This window comes from Glossina fuscipes, unplaced genomic scaffold (genome assembly GCF_014805625.2).
Source record: "Glossina fuscipes isolate IAEA_lab_2018 unplaced genomic scaffold, Yale_Gfus_2 27, whole genome shotgun sequence".
Lineage (NCBI taxonomy): Eukaryota > Metazoa > Arthropoda > Insecta > Diptera > Glossinidae > Glossina > Glossina fuscipes.
The window spans coordinates 2,724,112-2,743,949 of NW_023998422.1; the positions used below are offsets into that span (position 1 = coordinate 2,724,112).

The window sequence follows — 19,838 nt, forward strand, 5'->3', positions numbered from 1 at the left end:
CTAGAAATTCAATCGGAGACGGTTTTTCGCGCCACGTAACATTGACACGTACTTCTCTTGAATCCTTTGTTTTTCTTTATCTTTTAGTTTTTGTTTTTTTTTTCCCCCCCCATTTCAAGTTTTTATTCCTTCAGTTCGTTAACTCTTACTTTACGTTCTTAAACTTTTGCAAAGAGAGAATAGTTTCGTTTATACGACATATTTGTACATTTTAAACTCAAGTCGTCACTGTTGTATTCAAGAACCTGTTGCTCTATCATACGAAATGGCCAGTAATGGTAATATTAGCTCTACATTTGGTTGACATTGTTTATTTGTATTTTATTAACCCATCATCTAGCCATACATTGCTTACGGTATAATTGCATTTGCTTATGTGCTCTTGTTGGCCATTTAATGGACTCTAATGTTGTGGATTTTCATTATACGAACGAGTTTTCATTTAAAGTTTTCTTCAAAACAAACAAAATGTCCACATGAAATCTATTAGAAATCGATACGAAATGTAGATCATTATAAAATAAAAATAAACATTGCAACAACAACAACAATAGCAACATATTAATGTTAGTACCATACATTATGTTCCATGTTCCAATTAATGCTTATTTATTGGTCACTTTTATAATTAAGGATATAGTGGGTATTGTGAGTGTGTGTTTAGTCTACTAGTCTACAGGCACAAGAGACTTGAGAAAAAGTTCAAAAATATTTTAGGCCGGATCTGTTAAAATAAGCATTACCTTTTTCTTCTTTTCTTATTGCGATCAATTACCCGATTCATGTAGTACGGAGACGGTTAGGTCAGAAAGATGAAAGTGGAATAAAAAGGGAGGGGGGTAAAGGTAGTGGACTAGCGACTAACTCTGTAAACTGTGGGCTTTTGCCAACTAATTACTCGCTGTAGCTACGACTGAAGTAAATCTATCGCACTGAGATATGGACTGGCGATCACCGACTTGGCAATCGCGTGAATGGAAATGAATTCCAACCAAGTTTTTCAATTTCAATAATTCTTGTAAATATGAATTTTTGGAAACAGCAAGAAAAAGCAAAACAGAACATGATAAATGCTGTTAATTAATAAGCAGCAATAAAAAGATGACATGGCTATGACCCAAATTATACTGGAATGCCAAGCTAACGATGAAAAAGAAGAAAAACAGAGACAACGGTTAAGACGAGACTGCGAAGTGCCTAACTAAGCGTTAAACAAGTTAATGACGACTTTAAATAACAGAAAAACAGCAATGATTAATAAATTCATTTGCGACAGCTGTGCCAACGTTTTTACAAATTATATTAGCATAAGAAGTTCGAAGATAAAACCACGAACACTTTGTTAATCAATGACTTCCTATTTAATTAGATTAGAATTAAGATTTGTTGTTGATTTTATGAATTGAATTATATTCTGGCTCACCCTGAGCCGCTAACGCTGGTCTTTTTCGCAACAGTACATCGTTTAAGTTGTTCACTTGACGACTTGATTGTACACATCTGCAGTAATAGTTTCTATGCCTGAAAAGTGAGTTTTTCGAATTTTACTATGAAGCAATTATTTCTAACTACGAGAACATGATGAAACACATAGTTACACATCATTAAGCCTAGATCTGTGCATATAATTCGAAAACAATCGAGCACTAAAGCGAATATCATACAAAAAGTGAACCAAGCCGAAAAAACCGCATCAAAAGTCAAGGTCACGTTAGCACTTCTCTCCGACGGTATAATGTATACGATGTATTACGAATTTCTTTTGCTAGAGCAAAGTATTGGGAAAAAATATTACTTGAGTGTTATAAAGACGACGAAGGCGATAAAATGTAATGGACTCAGTTGGAAGAATATTTTTCATTGTATACATAAATTCGCATTATGTTTTGATCACAATTAGAATTATTTATATAATGATATAATTAGTCGCCAAGTAATAAATAGAATTTTGGTTTGTTAAACTGATGTGAGAAGCTTGGATCATGCGAAATGATTTTCCAAACCCCATCCCATCAAATTGTTACGAGAAGAATTGAATCTCTATATGGTAAAAATGTCTAATTTTCAGGATTTCATGGTGAGAATTGGTCCGCTATAATAATGTGGCAGAGAAATTAATCCTACCAAATTTGGATGATGTCGGTGTACTTTCGGATTCCATCCCATTATAGGGATTCTCATGAATAGTAAGCCCTTAGTGGCAATTAGAGGTGATCATTAGCCGGAGGAAATTTGTGTCGCATAAATCTGTCTGTTAGACCCCGTCATCTACAGGGATTATCGTGAAAAGTAACTCCTCATATAGTGGTGCAGTTTTTGTAGTTTTTATGATGCCGATGACATGCGAAGAATAATAAAGTATTTAGCTGGTAAGCTCAGTTTGCCAAATTTGAATTACATTACTTGCCTCTCGAATATGAGGATTTTCACGAGAAGTCTAGCTTATGTGGCATTAACTCATAATGGCTAAGGTATTCTTATTATTTATGTTATTATTTTAATTTGTACAAGGCCTTATAGAGGAACAAAGATGATCACTAGCAAGCAGCCAAGACTATCCGCCCACTTTTTTTTTAATAAGCTTGACTGATGTGCAGGCATTTTCAAGTTGTGTATAGGGTTAGACGCTCTAACAGCGAGCCTTCGAATATGAGAATTGTTATGAAAATAAGTGAATAACTTTACTAAGCAAAGTGGTTTAGTGCAGTTAATAGTAGGCATTTATGTTTTGTGTTCATAAGTGCAATTTGACAGTTAGCCTTAGATAGTTTTAATATATTTTTGTCACATAAGAATCATGGGACCATCGCGTTTAGACAAACAGCCTCCGATCAGTAATTTTTTATATTTAAGTTCCTGGCCGTTATTCATAATACTATGCCACAGGCCAAAGTGGAAAAGAGTTTTTGGTTACACCCTACGCCACTTTTTAGTATATTAAGTTTGCGCGCGTGCATGCAACACCCGGAATGACTGGAGATCGACTGTGCTTTCTTTACACTGCCCTTTCTTTGTCTGCCATCTCTCCGTCTATTTTGTTCTCTTGTTGTTCAACCTATAGGCCGTAATTTTTCAAATATTTTGATGAAATTTGATGCACTGACGTATTCTAGTTCTATTGAAAATACTTCGCATCAGCCTACTTTTTCAAACACTTCTTGTATAAAAATTTTTATTTTAGAAAATCGCTATATTAATAATTGTAGAATGATGTAGGGCATTCAATGTTGTATTATGACCCGTCCTAGTGTTCTTCTTTGTTTTTTTTACTCAGTTTTTTAATTGATTTACGTTTTGATTAAGAAACAATGCTAGACAAATTACCAAATAATATCTCGCGCTGTTTAAGTTTAGTCATTGGTGTTTTGCTTTTCATGTTAGCTTTTGACTAAGATGTTAAGCCAAGCGTTTTACATAATTCTTATTAGGGGAATTATTATTCGTTTTAAAGGAGCATGTATGTTTAATTAATAGTACGATTAAAGCAAACACGTAAAAAAGACAAAAAGAAAGTGTTTCAATGTTGACAAACATCAAAAGAGACAAGCAATTAAAAGGAATGAACATGTGTTGAGGTGAAATAATATCTAGCGAGCAGATGGATCATTTCTTCAGTTTGTTTGTGAAAGAGCATTTTAAGTACTGGAAGAAAATTTTTTACACCTGCCGCTGCCGTTGGAGTTATGGGCAGATTAAAATACGTTTTTAGTTACATTTTTAAGAGGAGTGTGGACGTACAGAAGCCCTCCCTGAACATTAGTTTAGTCGTACAACCAACGTTCCTCGAATCCCTAATACTGATACCACTCTCAAGAAGGCTTCTTTGAAAAAATTCCTTTGAGTTCAGTTGTAATCCTTGTTTTTCAGTTTCTAAAAAAAATTCTTTAAAATCAGTTAAAATGGGCAAGTCACACTTGAAATTTCGTTGAGTATTGAGCCACTTTAGAGGCGCAGTCTACACGAGAAATATAGTTTCGGGAACAAGCCCTTAAGTAGTGGTTGATATTTGTAGTGTAGTGTTGTTGCCATGTATGCGTCGGAGGTATTTTTATAAGAAAAATGTAATGTTTGTCTTGTAACGAATTTTAGGAACACTCCACTCAAAATTGTAACCTTTTTTTTATAATTTTTGGCAATAAGTTAAACGCAGCTTTTTTTGATCATAGCTTGAATTCACGGCAATTTCTTTTCACACATCTTCTGAATAGTATATATAGAAAATCTGATCAATTCAATGGCTACACATTCAGAGGATATTCCCTGATTGGTTGATCAAATAAATATGAACTAAATAAAACTACACTAAAGCCTTATCCTTCGCTTTTTCCGACATTCGATAATTAAAGGTAAAAAATTATTTATAGATTTACTATTCAAAATATTGTCCATCGCTAAAGACTGCTTCTATTATCTTTTAGGAATAATATGAATGCCGTGCGACAGGAAGAACTGAGGTTTTTTGATGCTATACACAAGAGACACCATATTTGGTTATTATCGTAAGAATGAAAGCATCCATCCATATGTGAACAAGCAATAGGCCATCCTTTGAAACATGTGGTAATGGAAAGGAGTTCAGAACGTCTTCTAGTAGAACCTGGGAGGCTAACAAATTTCAGATTATTATCCGAAACGGGTGGAAATCATAATGAATAGAAGTAAAATTTCTAATATATATCTATTGCAATATTAATGCCAAGATTTTGGTGTCTTCCGATGAAAAGTCGGATATCACTTTGTACGGATGTACTATTAAATAACTGTTACTCATTTCAGCTTAACACGTAAGCAACGTTGACTAGACAACTGAAACACTTTGCCATCGATTCCCTTCATTATCATCATTACCGTCATTAATTCGTTTCATTAATTGTTAGAGTCATAAAAATATTTGCATCGTCCCACATAGTACAGCTTGGCCCAAACTAGAACAGAGAAAATATATTTTTACTACGACTACAACGCAAAGAAAATGTGATCTTAAAATATAGAAGCGGTTTTAAGAAGAAATTTCGTTTGAATTGTAATACACGCCTTAGGCAGCAGTTACCAGTGCTGTTTGCCTTTCTTTATTAGACTTAAAATCTTTCTTAAGTTAATACGGATCACATAAGCCGAAATATATTATTCTAAAACTGTAATAGACCATGTACTACACATCTACTTACAATCACTTGTCATTCGTCCCGTATTGAAATGCCGTCTGTCTAACTAAAGGAAACATTATCAAAAAACACGATAGGTAAAGAAATGTATAAAATGTGCATAATATACCCAAAAATGAAATCTTCATAATAATAGAAGCGCAAATTTTCCTATAAGAGGATCTTTTAAAACTTAAATTTTTGACTAATCGTAAACAAAGTCATCGACTGATTTTGTACATATTTGAATTTCACCTGATGAAAGCGAAGAGAAGCAGTTGTTGCATTGTTGAAAGAAAGGCTGTACATTACAATTGTGATAGGGAAGAGTGGATTGACAGGCGTCGCTTAATTGATGTTGTTATGTATGCTAATCAAAATTATACACAATTTACAGCAATAATGCAAAAGTATTCCACTGCCTTATGTGTGCCTTGAGATGGTCCTCATCGCGCAACATAAAAAACTGACGCATCAGAATTGTAAAAAGTTTCACTAAATTGTAGACATGGCAAGTGGTTTGTTAGACATTATACCACTTGCGGGACAAGGGCGAACTAAATTAGTGCGGATGTACGCAACACCCAGAACGAGTTGAGATGGCCTCACCTTTTATTCTACCGATCGAATCAGAATCACTTTTTACATTGACCTACTCAGTCTGTTCAACCTACAGCTTACAATTTTTAAGTTATTTCGATGAAATTCTGTACAACGGCATGTTCTAGGCGGACTACAAATGCATTGAAAATAATTTGTCCGACCACTTCCCATATGTAACCTTATTTTAAAAAGTCTTTAAGCGAATAACTTTATTAAAAGAAGCAGTGTAGGGTATTTAATGGTGGATTGTTTTCCACGATTTTCCAGTGCTTTTACTTGTTTTGGCTTTAAAGCTGCAAATTATATTTTTTTTTTTTTGCATTACGGACATCTTTTTTGAGGGATTGTATCCATTGTTCTGCTGAAATTCCAAATGATCGTCCTACAAACCTACATGACGTCCGTGGGCTTACCAATTACATGCAACAGACGAACCAACCCACGGCTTGAAGTCGATTCAGCGTCTCTCCTTTAACCTGGGCTTTATAAATCTCGAAAAGAGGATATCATATCACTTTACTTGGGTAGTGGTTATAGAAAAGAAGATTTATCATTTTTAAGAAGTCCTTATGGTACCTGCTCGGTAATCAAGAGTATAGTCCTATATTTCTATCTCAATTTTCGCATTCATATATTTATGACGGAAAGACAAGATGAGCTAAATTGATTCAAAATGTTAGCTTAATCATATATACATGCGTTAGGTGTTACAAACCGAAGCACAAATCTTGCTCTTACCTTGATAATAGATATGCTAAGAGAAATGTTTTGAAATTTCGTAAAGGTCGTTACTACTGCTTTAGACTGACTTTGGAAGAGTGGATATATTTGAAAATATAGTATAGGTAGAGTTTATGTGTTAGGGTGCCGAGATCATGCGGTCATCTTCGAAACGCTCTTTAATTAGATCAATCAATGGTCCGTCTCACTATCGGTTTCTTTACACATGTTCAGACATATATATAGAAAATGAAAAATTTACACTTTACGGAAATTGAATTATAACGAGAATAAGCGCCGAAGGCAATGCTCCATATACTTCATATTCATATATTGCTATGCATATCAATCATTTAAGAATAGGACGGAAGTTTGCTTAACGTACAATGACGTGCCGACCGTTGCGTTGCTTTGCTAAAGAAAAGTTCAATTTGACAGTGACCCATTAAATGTTGTCCTGTTTACTGCTTGTGTTAAGCAACAGGTAGAATGACTTCAGAAACTTGATTGGAAGTAGGTCAAGCAAATCTTCAAATAATCAAAAACGTTTGTATAAACGTATGTGTCATTTGGAGAGGCCGTTCAACTGGTTAATCGAAAACAAAAAAAATAAATAAATAAGTGAACCAAAGAGATTCAAAGAAAAAAGGCAAATGCAACAACAATAACAATACGATACATATGTAACACGTGTTTTGCATACAAAACAAAAAAAAAAAAATATGCATAAAAAGAAACAGAATTTTTTCATTTAATTTAAAAATTAAGAAAAAAAAAAAACAAAAAAAGAAAAGTAGTTTAGTATGCGAGTGTGTTAGTTACTGGTTTTATAGTTATTGTTACTTTTTCGGCTATATTGAGCCTTGACTTTAAATAAATATTTGAACCAAATACCAAACAGTCTCATATCAATGCTTATATTCACACCTAACCATGAATGAATGATTTGCGTTTCATGAGCTTATAAGGAATGCGAATTAATTACGATAAGAATTCATTATCTAATTATGATTTTTTGTATAGAACTCACTCAGTGAGATGCCACAGCTTGTGCGGTGCATTCGTCTTATTTTTTAAGTTTCTTTCCTCTCGCTATTCGCGTTTAATTGGTGAAAATTTAACGGTTTAAGTAACATATTTAAAAAAATAATTAAATGAAGATTTTCACACAGTTTCATTGAGTGCAGAGGTATTAATGATTTTATACCAAGAAAATCAAAAGAGTTAGGGATAAATTTCGAAAAAAAATATGTTTCGAGACCTAGTTTTTAGATTATTAGCAGCAAAAGCTAATAAGAAATTAACCCAAGCAAATTATGTGTAAGAAGCCCAAGTAACGGGACAGTTATACGCTTCATCACGTTAAAGCAAGGAAGAAACCGACAGTGCTTCCTTTTTAAATTTCGCAGATAAGGAATAAAACTTTCCAGGCCAACGTCACAGCTGAAAGCTGTAAGTGACTCATTGGTTTGCTTTATTGACACATTTGCAGACGAAGCTGAGTACGCAAAGACCAGTGTAAACTGGAGTAATCTAAATATTCAATTTTTGTTGTTGTAAGCATAACGTGTTATTATTTACCTACCGACAAATTAGCTCTATATCCTACACCACTTTTGATGCACGTTATAGTAAGTTCGTGCGGATAATAGCATGCAGCCAGACTTAGGATAGAAACACATTTTCCGAATCGACTTAACCTAGCCTGCCCTTGTCTGTCTATTTGATGTTTGTAGCAATTCCAGTACCTTCATGTTCAATCTATAGATTATCACTTTTGCGCCAAGATTTCTTGACGCAAGGACGAACCCTTACTGTGTGAGTACAATTTGTAAAAAATAAAATTTGTGTTCAACATGAGCAGATATGCTGGCAGTTGACCTGCCACATTTTTTTCGCTTTTGTACAGGAAAGTACAAACATTTCTTTCTTTCAAAATAAATGCTATTTCAAAGGCCTTCGATGACCTCCCTTTTGCATTGTCTACACCTGGCGTAATTTGAAAAAGTTGTTGAACACAAAAAAAAATTCTTTAAATTCCTTGGCAAAAATCGTTAGATAACAGTGCGTGACCTGGCATCATGTGAATAATGCATTTTATTGCACGGAACAATTTTTTGAATGGCTTTTCTCACATCCCTTCCATCGAAAAATCAACTTTTATACGACAACAAAGTGTGATTTTTAATATTTTGTATTAAAACTTCGTTCGTAATAGTTATGTGATGTAAAAATTGATTGTCTAATTGATTTTAAGCACTTAGGTCAGTTTGTTGGGATAAGATTCTTTCTCATGAAAACCTTTTTACGGCAACAAAATTTAATTTAGAACGTTTTAGGACGAAAATAGTGAGAAAGTATAGTAAGATCTTTGTCAAGAAACTTAATTTTCCTAAACTTGGTTGACTGAAAAGTACGCCTGTGCAAAAAAAGAAGCTACAGTGTTTAGTGCTTTGTCCCGAAAATGAACGACGAGTTGTCTTAGCCGTCAACCTTGCCGTACTATTTTCATTTGTTTTTATATTATTTTATTTTCGCTCATATACAGTTTAAAAGGTTCGAAACCTAACTGCATTGGATTAGTTTTAAATTAAATAAAGTAATTAATGGTAAAATTTGTGAAGAGATTGTGTTAAAAGTTATTGAAATCTTCGATGATATATCAATATTAATCATTGTTATAAGGTTTGTCATTTTTTCTTCTTCTTGCTCTTCGTGCGAACCAATCGCAAGAGAGACGCGACTTCTCGATACCTTGCATGGCAAGCCTATAAATTGCGCTTTACTATGACCGCAGTTACTCCGTGACAAGGTTTTATTAAATCTGTGAAACGTGCAGTTTGCATTCTTTAAGGGGTTAATCCCAGCATTCAAGCTACAGAAAAAAAATTTTTTCTTCGTTTAATAGATAGCTTGAATCACCTAGATTCTTCGTTAGCAGTACAAATTCGTCGGTGTACCGCAAAAATTGTCACCTGTAGATTTAACACGAGAGAACAAGGCGGACGGACGGACAGACAAGCTTAAATCGACGCAAAAGGTGATTCTGAATCGGTCGGTATGTATCTGATCTCCTTCTACGGGTCAAAGACATTCTCCTCACCTTGACAAACTCTTTTATTACAAGTGGCGTAGAACATAATGAAGAGAAGTACGCGCACCTTATAGGGAGCATATTTTTCGACGTCGATTTATAGCTGTCGATACTTTTTCTTATTCTTAGTTGATCGTAAAATTTGCATCGAGAACAATATCTAAACTACGATCGACCTTACTTGACATTAACCGCTATAAACCGGCCCTTGAAAGCGTTTAATTGGCTAATTAAACTGTGCGTATAAAACATTTAAAGAAGGGAAGCGGTGGACGAAACGCAAAGGGAACAAATCGCCCTTTTAAGTATGTTCTTATTAGGCGTGGCTCTGCCTGACTTCCTTCTGCTTGCAATGGAAAAAATGTTGACTGAACAGGAAGCATAGAAAAGGCTCGTTTCTCAACAACAGCCCAAGAAAAACGATTGAAGAACTCAGTCTTGCCTTAGCTTGTAAATAACATCATAAGTGATTGAACCTATTTTGAAAAAATAAATAATTTATGGCTTTAAAAATTCTGAACTGCTTTTACTTGGAATTACGTTGGCATTATATTTTAGTTTGTTGAGAATATAGAAATATTTCGCGAAATGTTGTTTAATAAAAATACGATCGAAAATTACTTTACGCCATAAAATTAAAACTAAAAAGTGGGTCGCAACTATGATGATAACGGAATATTTAAACCTTTACGAAATAATAGATAGACTGAAATCGTTTAAGCTACTAAGCCATCGTCTAATTAGCTGCTATAAACCAAACAGTGTACTACGCTATGCAATGAAGTGGAGGCAGACTACGAAAAAAAAAAACTACTTAATGAACAGTAAAAGTACACTTAGGTGCGAGTATTCGCCTAAATAGCTAACTAATTATCTAAATACTTCTCACAAATAATATTTCATCCGACTTTCAGCAATAAATCCAATCGAATGAAAGGGCAAAACATGTACTACTTTTTACCTTTAGCATCATATGTATATAAAGACGTTTTAAGAAATTATTAGTATCATCGATCAGGTCTGTTGGCTCACATCTTCGAACAGGATAGAGTATGAGATATTCGTATTACAGCGACGACTGTGGCTTTCCCACTTGTTGTTATCTAAACGTAATGCTTAAGCGTACCGTAAGAGAGTCGTGTCAACACATATGTCGCTTCATAAATAATGCAAGAAACGTTATCTTTACATATGCACAGCCTTTGGCAAATAAATAGCTCGCTCTTCAGCTCATGAGACAAAGATTTGCTTAAAGATTGTTTAGAAAGGAAAAAATTGGAAAGATCAATATTTGACATAAAATTAACGCACAACGCGATATCAGCGCCTCTCCTGATTAAGAGAAAATCAATTAACTTCAATGAGTTCATCCAAGCTTAGCCAGAACACTGATATACCTATGTGTGTTTTTTTCTAAATTTTTAATTGCAAGAAACTTGTCGAAAGCATGGACTTCGTATCATTCCCACTTTATTTCAGTGAATCGTCATGCGTGGAAGGCTAAATTTTAATTACGATAGATTTGCGGCCGTAGCTAAAAAGAGTGCTGCTGTGTCGCTATAGGCCCGATTAGGCTACAGTTGCTCCCCACTTTCATCCTAGCCGTCATTGTATCATATTTATGGAGAACACTCCCTCAGTGATTGATCGTAAAAAGAAAGGAATATGAAAAGTGCTTTGTTCAAAGAGATATTTTTACGTAGCGTTTTTGTATTGTAAGATCTTACATCCTACGACCATTGTGCTACAAGGTTCTATCAGATCTGTGCGGATGTATGAGAGGACGACTTGAGATAGAACCATCTTTTACTATACTGATCTTCAGAATCACTTTCTTATTCTCTTTGTCTGCTCGTCTACTACTGTCGTGTTCAAGCTACAGGTCGTAATATTCGAGATATTTGGGTTCAATTTGGTACAGTGGCTTGGTTTTTCCCAACGAGCAACGCTCTGAAGATGGCTCAGATCGCACCAACTCCCATATAGTGTCATATTTTGAAGAACTACATAAATCTCGTAATAAATTTTCATATTCATTTATGAGAGGAAAATGTACGCTATTTATATGTCCTTAGCTGTATATAAGCAGATGTGTATAAGTTATAGATATTTGCACATATCTTTATACGAATGTAAACTTTCCCAACAGAGTAAGATGTTTACATAGATTTCAAAAAAAAATTTGTTTATGTAGAGCAATGCCCGCATTAATTGATATGTGAATTACGTACATATTTTTTTTTTTTTTTAATTAAGAAAGACGACAAACAGCCAACACCAACTTACCGGTAAAATTTATCAAGAGGAGCAGCAATAGTGTAATCGTTAAATATTCCATTGCTATGCTACGCCAGCACCATAAAGTGTGTTGTTCTCGTTTTCGTTGAAGGAATTTTGATGTTTGGAAATTTGGTTTCAAAAATTTGGAATTTTTTGCCGCTTTTCGTCTCATTTTTTTGCAAATCGTTCACGTACTAATTGTTTAACCAGATTTTTACAAATCACTATCATAAGAGTATTTGGATTTCGAATTGTTTCAATTCAATTCGCGTTGAAAATGTCGAAAAAATGTGAATTGCACTGTGTTTTTATTCATTATAAGATGCATCGTGTATTGGATTCTGAAAAATAAAAAGAAAAATTCATTATTTTGCGTGATGTGTAAGTCATTATGCTAAGACTTTCAATTTTATTTAATTTTTTTTTTTTTTCGTTTTCTTTTATTTTCGTTTCCTCTGGCTATGTAAAGAAAAAGTTAAAGTTAGAAAGAAAAAATTTGCGTTGCGTTAGCCTGCGGGTATAAATAAACATATTTCTTATTTTGGCTTTCATTAAAAAACCTTATTGTTTATGCTAACAAAAGATTCCCAGTTAATATCAGGTAGAGGAAAATGTAAAAATCACTTTGAATCTAAGTCAACTGCATCCATGCGTCGTCGATCATAAGTGACGCAAACACCGGATGCACACTCAAAGGTATTATACGTCTAACAAGACTTACAAACAGTAGGTGCAATGACAAGTATCGCCTTTTCTGAAGCCCTACTGAGTTTTTGCATTTACTGTTGGAGGATATCTATTAAATATAAAATTATTTCGCAAACAAAATTCTCGAATCAAGGTTAAGAGGTGAACCATCTTACGACCTGCAATAAAGCCGCTGCACTTTTATCTTTGCTAAATGGTAGACGGTCTGCACTCTGGTTCGTTTAGATACTAAGTTTTATTTTACTAGGCCAAGAAAAAAGTTCGTGGCGTTTTTTTTATCAAATGCCTATTTTTTTTACTTCGATCTCCAATGAACTTCATTCGCCATTCTGACCGACAACCTTCCGCTGTGTTTCTGGTGAACCCCATTATGCAATGAGCTTTTGATAAACTAGACGAAAAAGTGAAAAAAATGTCTTTCATAGACCTACGAAATTTTATCCATCGCTTTGGTTGAAGCTATGAAATATCACTTTTCACAGACGCTACGTTGCCGCTTGATAGACTTAGTATTTCTAAAGCGATACTAAACGCATTTATTGGAAAAAAACGACACAAACGGTTTGCCTGACATGTAATTTCTTACAGGCGTGGTGTGGCAGTTCTTCCATATAGTGGGCATATGTACTGAGAACTGAACTCAGAACGCATGCATATGTCCGGATTCAGATTTTCACCTCATTTAATGCAATTGTGAACATTTCCAATATGAACAGAAGAGAGACAACGGGATGAAGAGACGAGCAAATTAAAGGGTTAAGGATGAAATTGGCCCTTATTCAAATGTATACATCAATACTTGCTAAGGTTTCTGCTACGAATTTCTGTGTTTTGAAAATGGGGGAAAATTTGTTCGGATATACCTAAGACGCAAAAGGATTTAAGATACACGCGGTTTATTATATATTTTATCACCTTATTGTTATTAAGATTGTCTGCCCGTCCGATTTACGTCTACCTATGTATTTTTGTATTTTGGTTATTGATCGCAGTTTTAAAAATACCCACAAAGGCTTTTCTTACACCGAATGTATAAGCTTGTCTGTCTGTCTGTCCGCCTCCTTTGCTTGTCTTAAATCCGTTAAGCCGACATGCTTTGACCTAAGGCTGAACGCAATTGAAAATGGTGCGGATCGAACCACTTTCTCGACCGCTTCCCATATAACAGCCTATCTTGAAAAGTTGTCATGTGGATGACTATCTTAAGCAAAGCTATGTAGGGTTTTAACAGCGAGCTGCATCGCGCTATAGTGTTTTAATTTAATTTTTTTCAAGTCCTGGACTTTTCGCTAAACGTATAATTAAGTGTAATAAAAATGCGAAAAAAAAACAAATTGTTGTTCAATTGTGATACATTTAACGACTCCGTAATTTATTAATTAATAAAAGCTGTGATAAACACCAAAGCTATTAAAGTTAAATTTTAATTTGCCTTCGTTTGCCTTTATTGCAAAAAACAAAACAATAAAAAACACTTAACCTTTTGTTTTCTAAAGCGCCTGCAGCAATTCAGACAGAGTTCATGAAACCTTAGAGTATCGTTCATATGTAACAACAATTATTCTCTAATACAATCGACCAATTACTTAATAGCCAGAAAATTGACAGAAAGCATTGTTAAGCGCAAAAATAAAGGAAAAAGAAAAGCATAAATGTTTGAAAGAAAGGTCTTATTTAATACTAAATTGCGAACAAAATTAAACCAACACACACAAACACCTATGTACATCCATATAAACACATTTATATATATATATATATAAAGCATTTTATATCTGTGCACATGATGCAGCAACGAAGGAGAGAAATCAAAAAAAAAAATATATATATATATATAAAAAAAATAAGAGCAAAAATCACTTAAACCATCCAGCCTGTGCATGCTGCAGATACTGGCTTATTATTCGAAGCCAACCAGCCACGATCGTTGAAATGGAAGGAAAAAAGGAAAAAAAAAAAAAAAAAACAGGGTATCGAATATCAGTCCACTGAAGAAATGAAAGTGAAATCATTAGGAATGAGAAAAAAAAAAGAAGTGACGTCGAAAATATCTGCAGTAACAGCAAAACAATGAAAAAAAAAATAAATAAATAAATAAATAAAGAAAAGAAATGACCATCAAAACCTGTGAATAGCCCTTCTGGTGTTTAAATAATTTCAACAAAATTTACTCAACCGCTTATATACATGTACACATGTAATATGTGAAGAGACGCTGCTGAAAATTCGTTCAATACGTAAAGCATTTGCGATTCATCACTACAAACCGGTCGAAACATTTTTGGGTAAAAACAAACCTCTTGATCGCGCTCTTATCACAAAAACTGACTTACTCTGCAACCGTACAAATATATCCTAACTATATATATATATACATATATATATGATTATGTTTGTATATAAATGAAATAGAAAGTTGGCAAAGCGTTTTTTTACGTAAAGTTTAAAACAACTGTCAGTGAATGTGTGTGTGTGTGTGCGAATGCGTGTAGTAGTATGTTCCATTGGCTGAGTTCGAAATAAAAGCAAAAAAAAAAAATTGCTGGTAAATTAAGTTAACGAAATCTTTGTCACACAACTTATGAATTAGAAACGTTTTGCCTCTTATCGCTAGCATTGCTTGAGTACGAGCTCAGTCGACACATTTTTTGTGTAGCTTCTCAAAATGTCTTTTGTTTGCGGTATACAATCTTCAATTGACTTGTTATTTTTTTTATTTCTCTTTACGCATAGAAAACAACAATTTTTTCTTTTAAATATCTTTAAAAAATAAATATAACACAAAGCAATAACACATACATAAACGCGCACACACACACACGAAAGCCTATTTGAAACTCTCTTTGCGTTCAAAACGAGTTTCGCCTTAGCGCTAACTAGCCTTCCGTCCCTTTGCATTCGTAAAGGATTAGTTTCAGTTTGTTTATACACGGCAGTGCACACACAAACGCATTGAAATTAAAAAAGAATCAGAAAAAACAACAACAACAACAACAAATTTTAACCTTTACTTGGAAATGAATCATTTTGTTTTGTCTTTTTTTTTTTTGTCGAAAACTAAATTTAGTTATGATTACGTGGGTACAAGTTAAACACACAAAGAAAAGAAACTTTCGGTTTTTACGGCAATTACGTAACGTTTAATACGCTGAGGTGTTTTTTTTTTCTTTTGACTTAAAATTTTGTAATATTTTTTTTTGTTTTTCATTTTTATTTTACGCTTGTATGTGTGCGTTAGTAAAAATTTATTCAAATACACGTTACGCATACACGTTAACCATATTTTAGTGCGTTTTGCTCGATCATTCGAAGAAAAGACTTAAGCAACGAACTGGATAACCTTTTGGCATTTATGTAACTTTTGCGATTTATGGTTTAGGTAGACATAACTTCATCCACCATACGAAATGTTTATTGAGCTTCATAAAGCTTTTCTTTTCAATTTTATTAAAATTTTTTTTCTTTCTTATTTTTGAAATTTTATCGTTTTTAAGCCTTTGTTGTTGTCATTCTGCTATGTTTCTTAAAACGAAAAGGATAAAGACATTATAGAGGAGCAAGACCCACTACACCACTTCGCTTAATATAATTCGTATATTTTTGTGATAAAATATCAAAAATTGCACTTTGTTTCCTATTGAGAGAATACCTTATGTAAGAGTCCTTGTTTGAGATCGGTTCCGAAACGTAAGCTGTAGTGATCAATGTTTTGTCAAAGATCTTATTATTCTTCACCTACTCCGTCATAAATTACTAAAAACTAGACTTTGTTGCCACCTTATTTCTGAGAAGAATCCATTTATAGCATGGGCTTCAAAAAGCAGACCTAAATGGTTCAAATGTGGCACTGTTAACTTCTATGACAAATTACTATTATAGACCACTAGACTTTTTTTATGCCCATCACCGAAGCGTGGCAAGCTTCAGAGGACCAACAAAATATGTGTATTCTCCATCGGCATCAAAATCCTGAAACGATTTAAGCATGCCCATCTGTGTAAGCTTTCTCCTGGTCTCAGGAATGAAGCAAACGACTTTGAAAATGATCTAAACAGATCAATGCAACTAAAACTGGGTACACCATGTCTTTTTCTCGTTCCTCAGATGCGCGACAGACAATACACATTCTACAAATATCAACCACGCCCAATATTAAAGCATATGCAAATTTACATTTTCCCTTTGTTTTCAATCTCTTAGAGGATACGGTGATTAAACCGTTCAAGTGATTAGCCAAATATCATAAGAGGCAACATAAGATCAATTTTTTACATGACATGTGTCCGTCTATCCATTTAGAGAAATCTGTTCGCGATACATTGGGAGCACTCAGCTGTGAAGTTCCAGTCCGTGTGGCTTATCCATCAAAATCTCCTTGTTCCGATCACTATTTGTTTGCATCGGTGCAGAACGCGTTTACTGAACAGCGCTTCTCTTCTTACGAAAATAAACGAAAATCTTTTACCTCAAAAGAAGAGCAGGTTTCTTTTTTGGCGTAGCCTCGACGGATTGCCGGATAGGGTGAAAAAGAAGCATAGCTAACCATAGACAATACTTCAAATAAAATATTTTTTTTTTTATCCGCCTGAGTGGCCGAGTAGGCAAGAGTTTCGACCACCAACTCAATGGTCGTGGGTTCAAATCTCAAGTGCGGTAGAGTTTCTAATAAAAGCCGAAAGCCTTTAGATGCCTAGTGCTTTAAGACATTAGTCTTAGAATTTATTCTCTGGCTAAGTTTATAATAATAATAATAATAATAAAATATATTTTTTCATCTTTCTTCGCACAACAACAAGCGTGCAATTCCAGTTTCATAAATGCACCTCTGTATGGCCTGCAAATGCCAAGGATTTGTTTGATTTCTGAATTTGTGTGTGGACTGACTGACTTGAAATGGTTTGAATTGATTCCATGAAAACTCTTCGCTTCGCTGATCGCTTAAGGTATGATTTTGAAAAACTATTCGGTTCTTCTTTTTCGTTCTGATGGACGAATGCTGATCTGAGATCAAGTATACAATATTAGTGATCCGATATCGTAGCAACATTGATTAGATTACCTTAGGCCGGACGGCAATCTTTAGAATGTTTAGTGTGCTTCCATTTTACTAACAGCAATCAATTGAACCCTCTGTACATGTTTAGCAAATGCCTTTCTGCAGAACGATTTTAACTTGATAATGAGAAGCCCCTTAGGCAGATTTTTTAATAGATCTTGTGTAACTTTATGAATCCATTGCAGTTTGTGGCAAAGAAAAAAGAGAGAATTTTTCTGGTGGATAAACAAATTTCTTACTAAAGCGACAATAATCAAAACACACGTCTATCGATGCACCCGGTTTCTACAAAAGCAAGAATGTTATACTCTACGCCACTTGCGGTGCAGGGTGTATTAAGTTTGTGTGCTCGCTCGTAACACCCAGAATGGACCCACCTTTAAGTATACCGATCCTCTGCAGATCTGTCCATTTATTTTTGTATGTAGCCTACACGTCGCAACTTTTCAGATACTTTGATAAATTTTAGTACACTGGTGTGCTTTAATCCAAGGTCGGAAGCTATTGAAAATGACTTAGATCGATCCACTGTTTCAATCACTCCACATATAATGTGGTTTATTTTAGCAACGCCTAGCTTAGAAAGATTAATATTTTCAACATTTTTCGACGAAACTCGCTGAGCAATAATGCTTCGACTATTGACCTCTCTGTTATATAACCGTTCCTACGAAAACTGAATCTTTTTATGGCAAAGAGGTATAGTCTTCAATATTTCATAGTGAAAATTGGTTCGTAATAATAAATTGACGAAGAAATCAACCTCACGGAATTTGGAAAACATAGACCTATTTTGCGAATATCAGCGCTTAAAACGATTCTCAGGACATGTAAAGCTGTATATGCTGAAAAGGCCTAATTATTAATATTTTATTATGAAAATGAGAGTAGAAGGAATTTAGCAAAAAAAAAATTACCGTTGGAGAATTTGGATCACGTAGGTCTATTTTTCAGACCCTACCATATATAGGTATTATGATGGAACGCACGCCATTATACGAAGAGAAAGTCGATATTCTCGTTTTTTATACCGGAAACTGAAAAATAATAACATTTTTAGAGAATAAATAATTTTACTAACCTTGGGTCACGCCTTGCGGTTGCTACACAATTTGGGTCTCGCATAAAAAGTAGGCGAGTGCATTAAAATAATGCGTAAAATCTGGTGTACTATTAACGAAACGAGACAAAGTGATATCCAATAGTCAGCCTTGACCGACTATAATATTATTACTTGCTTTTACTTGCACTTTGGGCGAAGATATCAAGAGCGAAAATTTGACTTAGGGCATCACTCAATAAGTTCGCAGGATGACATGTAGATATAGAAAAGCTTTGATGAGTCCATATTTTGATTTTGAGCTAAGGCTGAGCTTCACAAGGATTGTGTCAAAGATTCATGACATTTTTACCATTAGTTTATTTTTGATTTTGTAAAAGAAGAGAAACATCTGATATATCATCCCAAGGCCTTATTGAATGAGATCTTACAAAACATCTATTTTAAGCTTGCAAGGTCTATTGTAGACAACATTCTGCAACCGGCCTGATTGTGATAATTTAAATTTAATCCTACCAGCATTAAACCTTTAAGCTTAACTGTGGTGAAACCGATGTAAAACTAAAAAAAATTTTTTTTTTTTCTTTACGTTTTAGTAAGACATCTTCTTTTTTTTGTTTTGATTGCAAAAATTTCCTTTCTTTTTTATGTAAAGTCGAAATTCTACCAAAAACGAAAAAAGGTTTTCTCGTGCATGCGTACCACAGAAAAATTTTCTCATTTCTTTTCAACCTGTTACATGAAAAGTATTTAGGCAACTTTCTCAAAATATTTAAAAACCAAATTTTTTCGTTTTTTTTTTTTTCTCTCTTTTCTTTTACGTACACTCGTACTTACTTGTGTGTATGGTGCACGAAAAACACAAAAAAAAAAAAAATACTTGAATTTTAAGATAACATACCTCAGTAAACAGCATCACACTGACGAAGAAGATGAATAAAACAAGAAAATGCGTTGTGTTAATCCGCTTGTGAAGCATGCCAAACATCAAGTGGAACTATCCACCAAGTGTGCCCGCCTGCGTTTGTATGTGTATGTGTGATTATAATTCGCTTTAATTCATGATCAATTTCATTTATTAATTCAATTTTTTTTTTTTTCTTATTTCATATTTCGCCAAATTACTTTGTTACATATTTAAAAACAAAAAAAATATATATATATATTTTTCCC

At 34.0% G+C, this 19,838-nt stretch overlaps 1 protein-coding gene across 7 annotated transcripts in view; it reads right to left on the reverse strand.

Annotated features, from left to right (window-relative positions):
* Positions 1-19,838, reverse strand: part of LOC119635642 (flocculation protein FLO11) — a 39,856-nt gene that overhangs the window by 12,370 nt on the left and 7,648 nt on the right. For 4 of the 7 annotated variants that reach the window (XM_038030534.1, XM_038030539.1, XM_038030541.1 and 1 more), the window contains exons 2-3: positions 19,567-19,789; positions 11,848-12,182 (exon numbers count right to left, since the gene is read on the reverse strand). In XM_038030534.1, coding sequence (XP_037886462.1) covers positions 11,848-12,013 — 166 coding nt within the window. In that variant the 5' untranslated portion in view covers positions 12,014-12,182; positions 19,567-19,789. Of the gene's footprint in view, positions 1-11,847; positions 12,183-18,522; positions 19,195-19,566; positions 19,790-19,838 lie in introns of those variants that run through there. The other 3 variants (XM_038030535.1, XM_038030538.1, XM_038030537.1) reach the window with 3 other exon arrangements.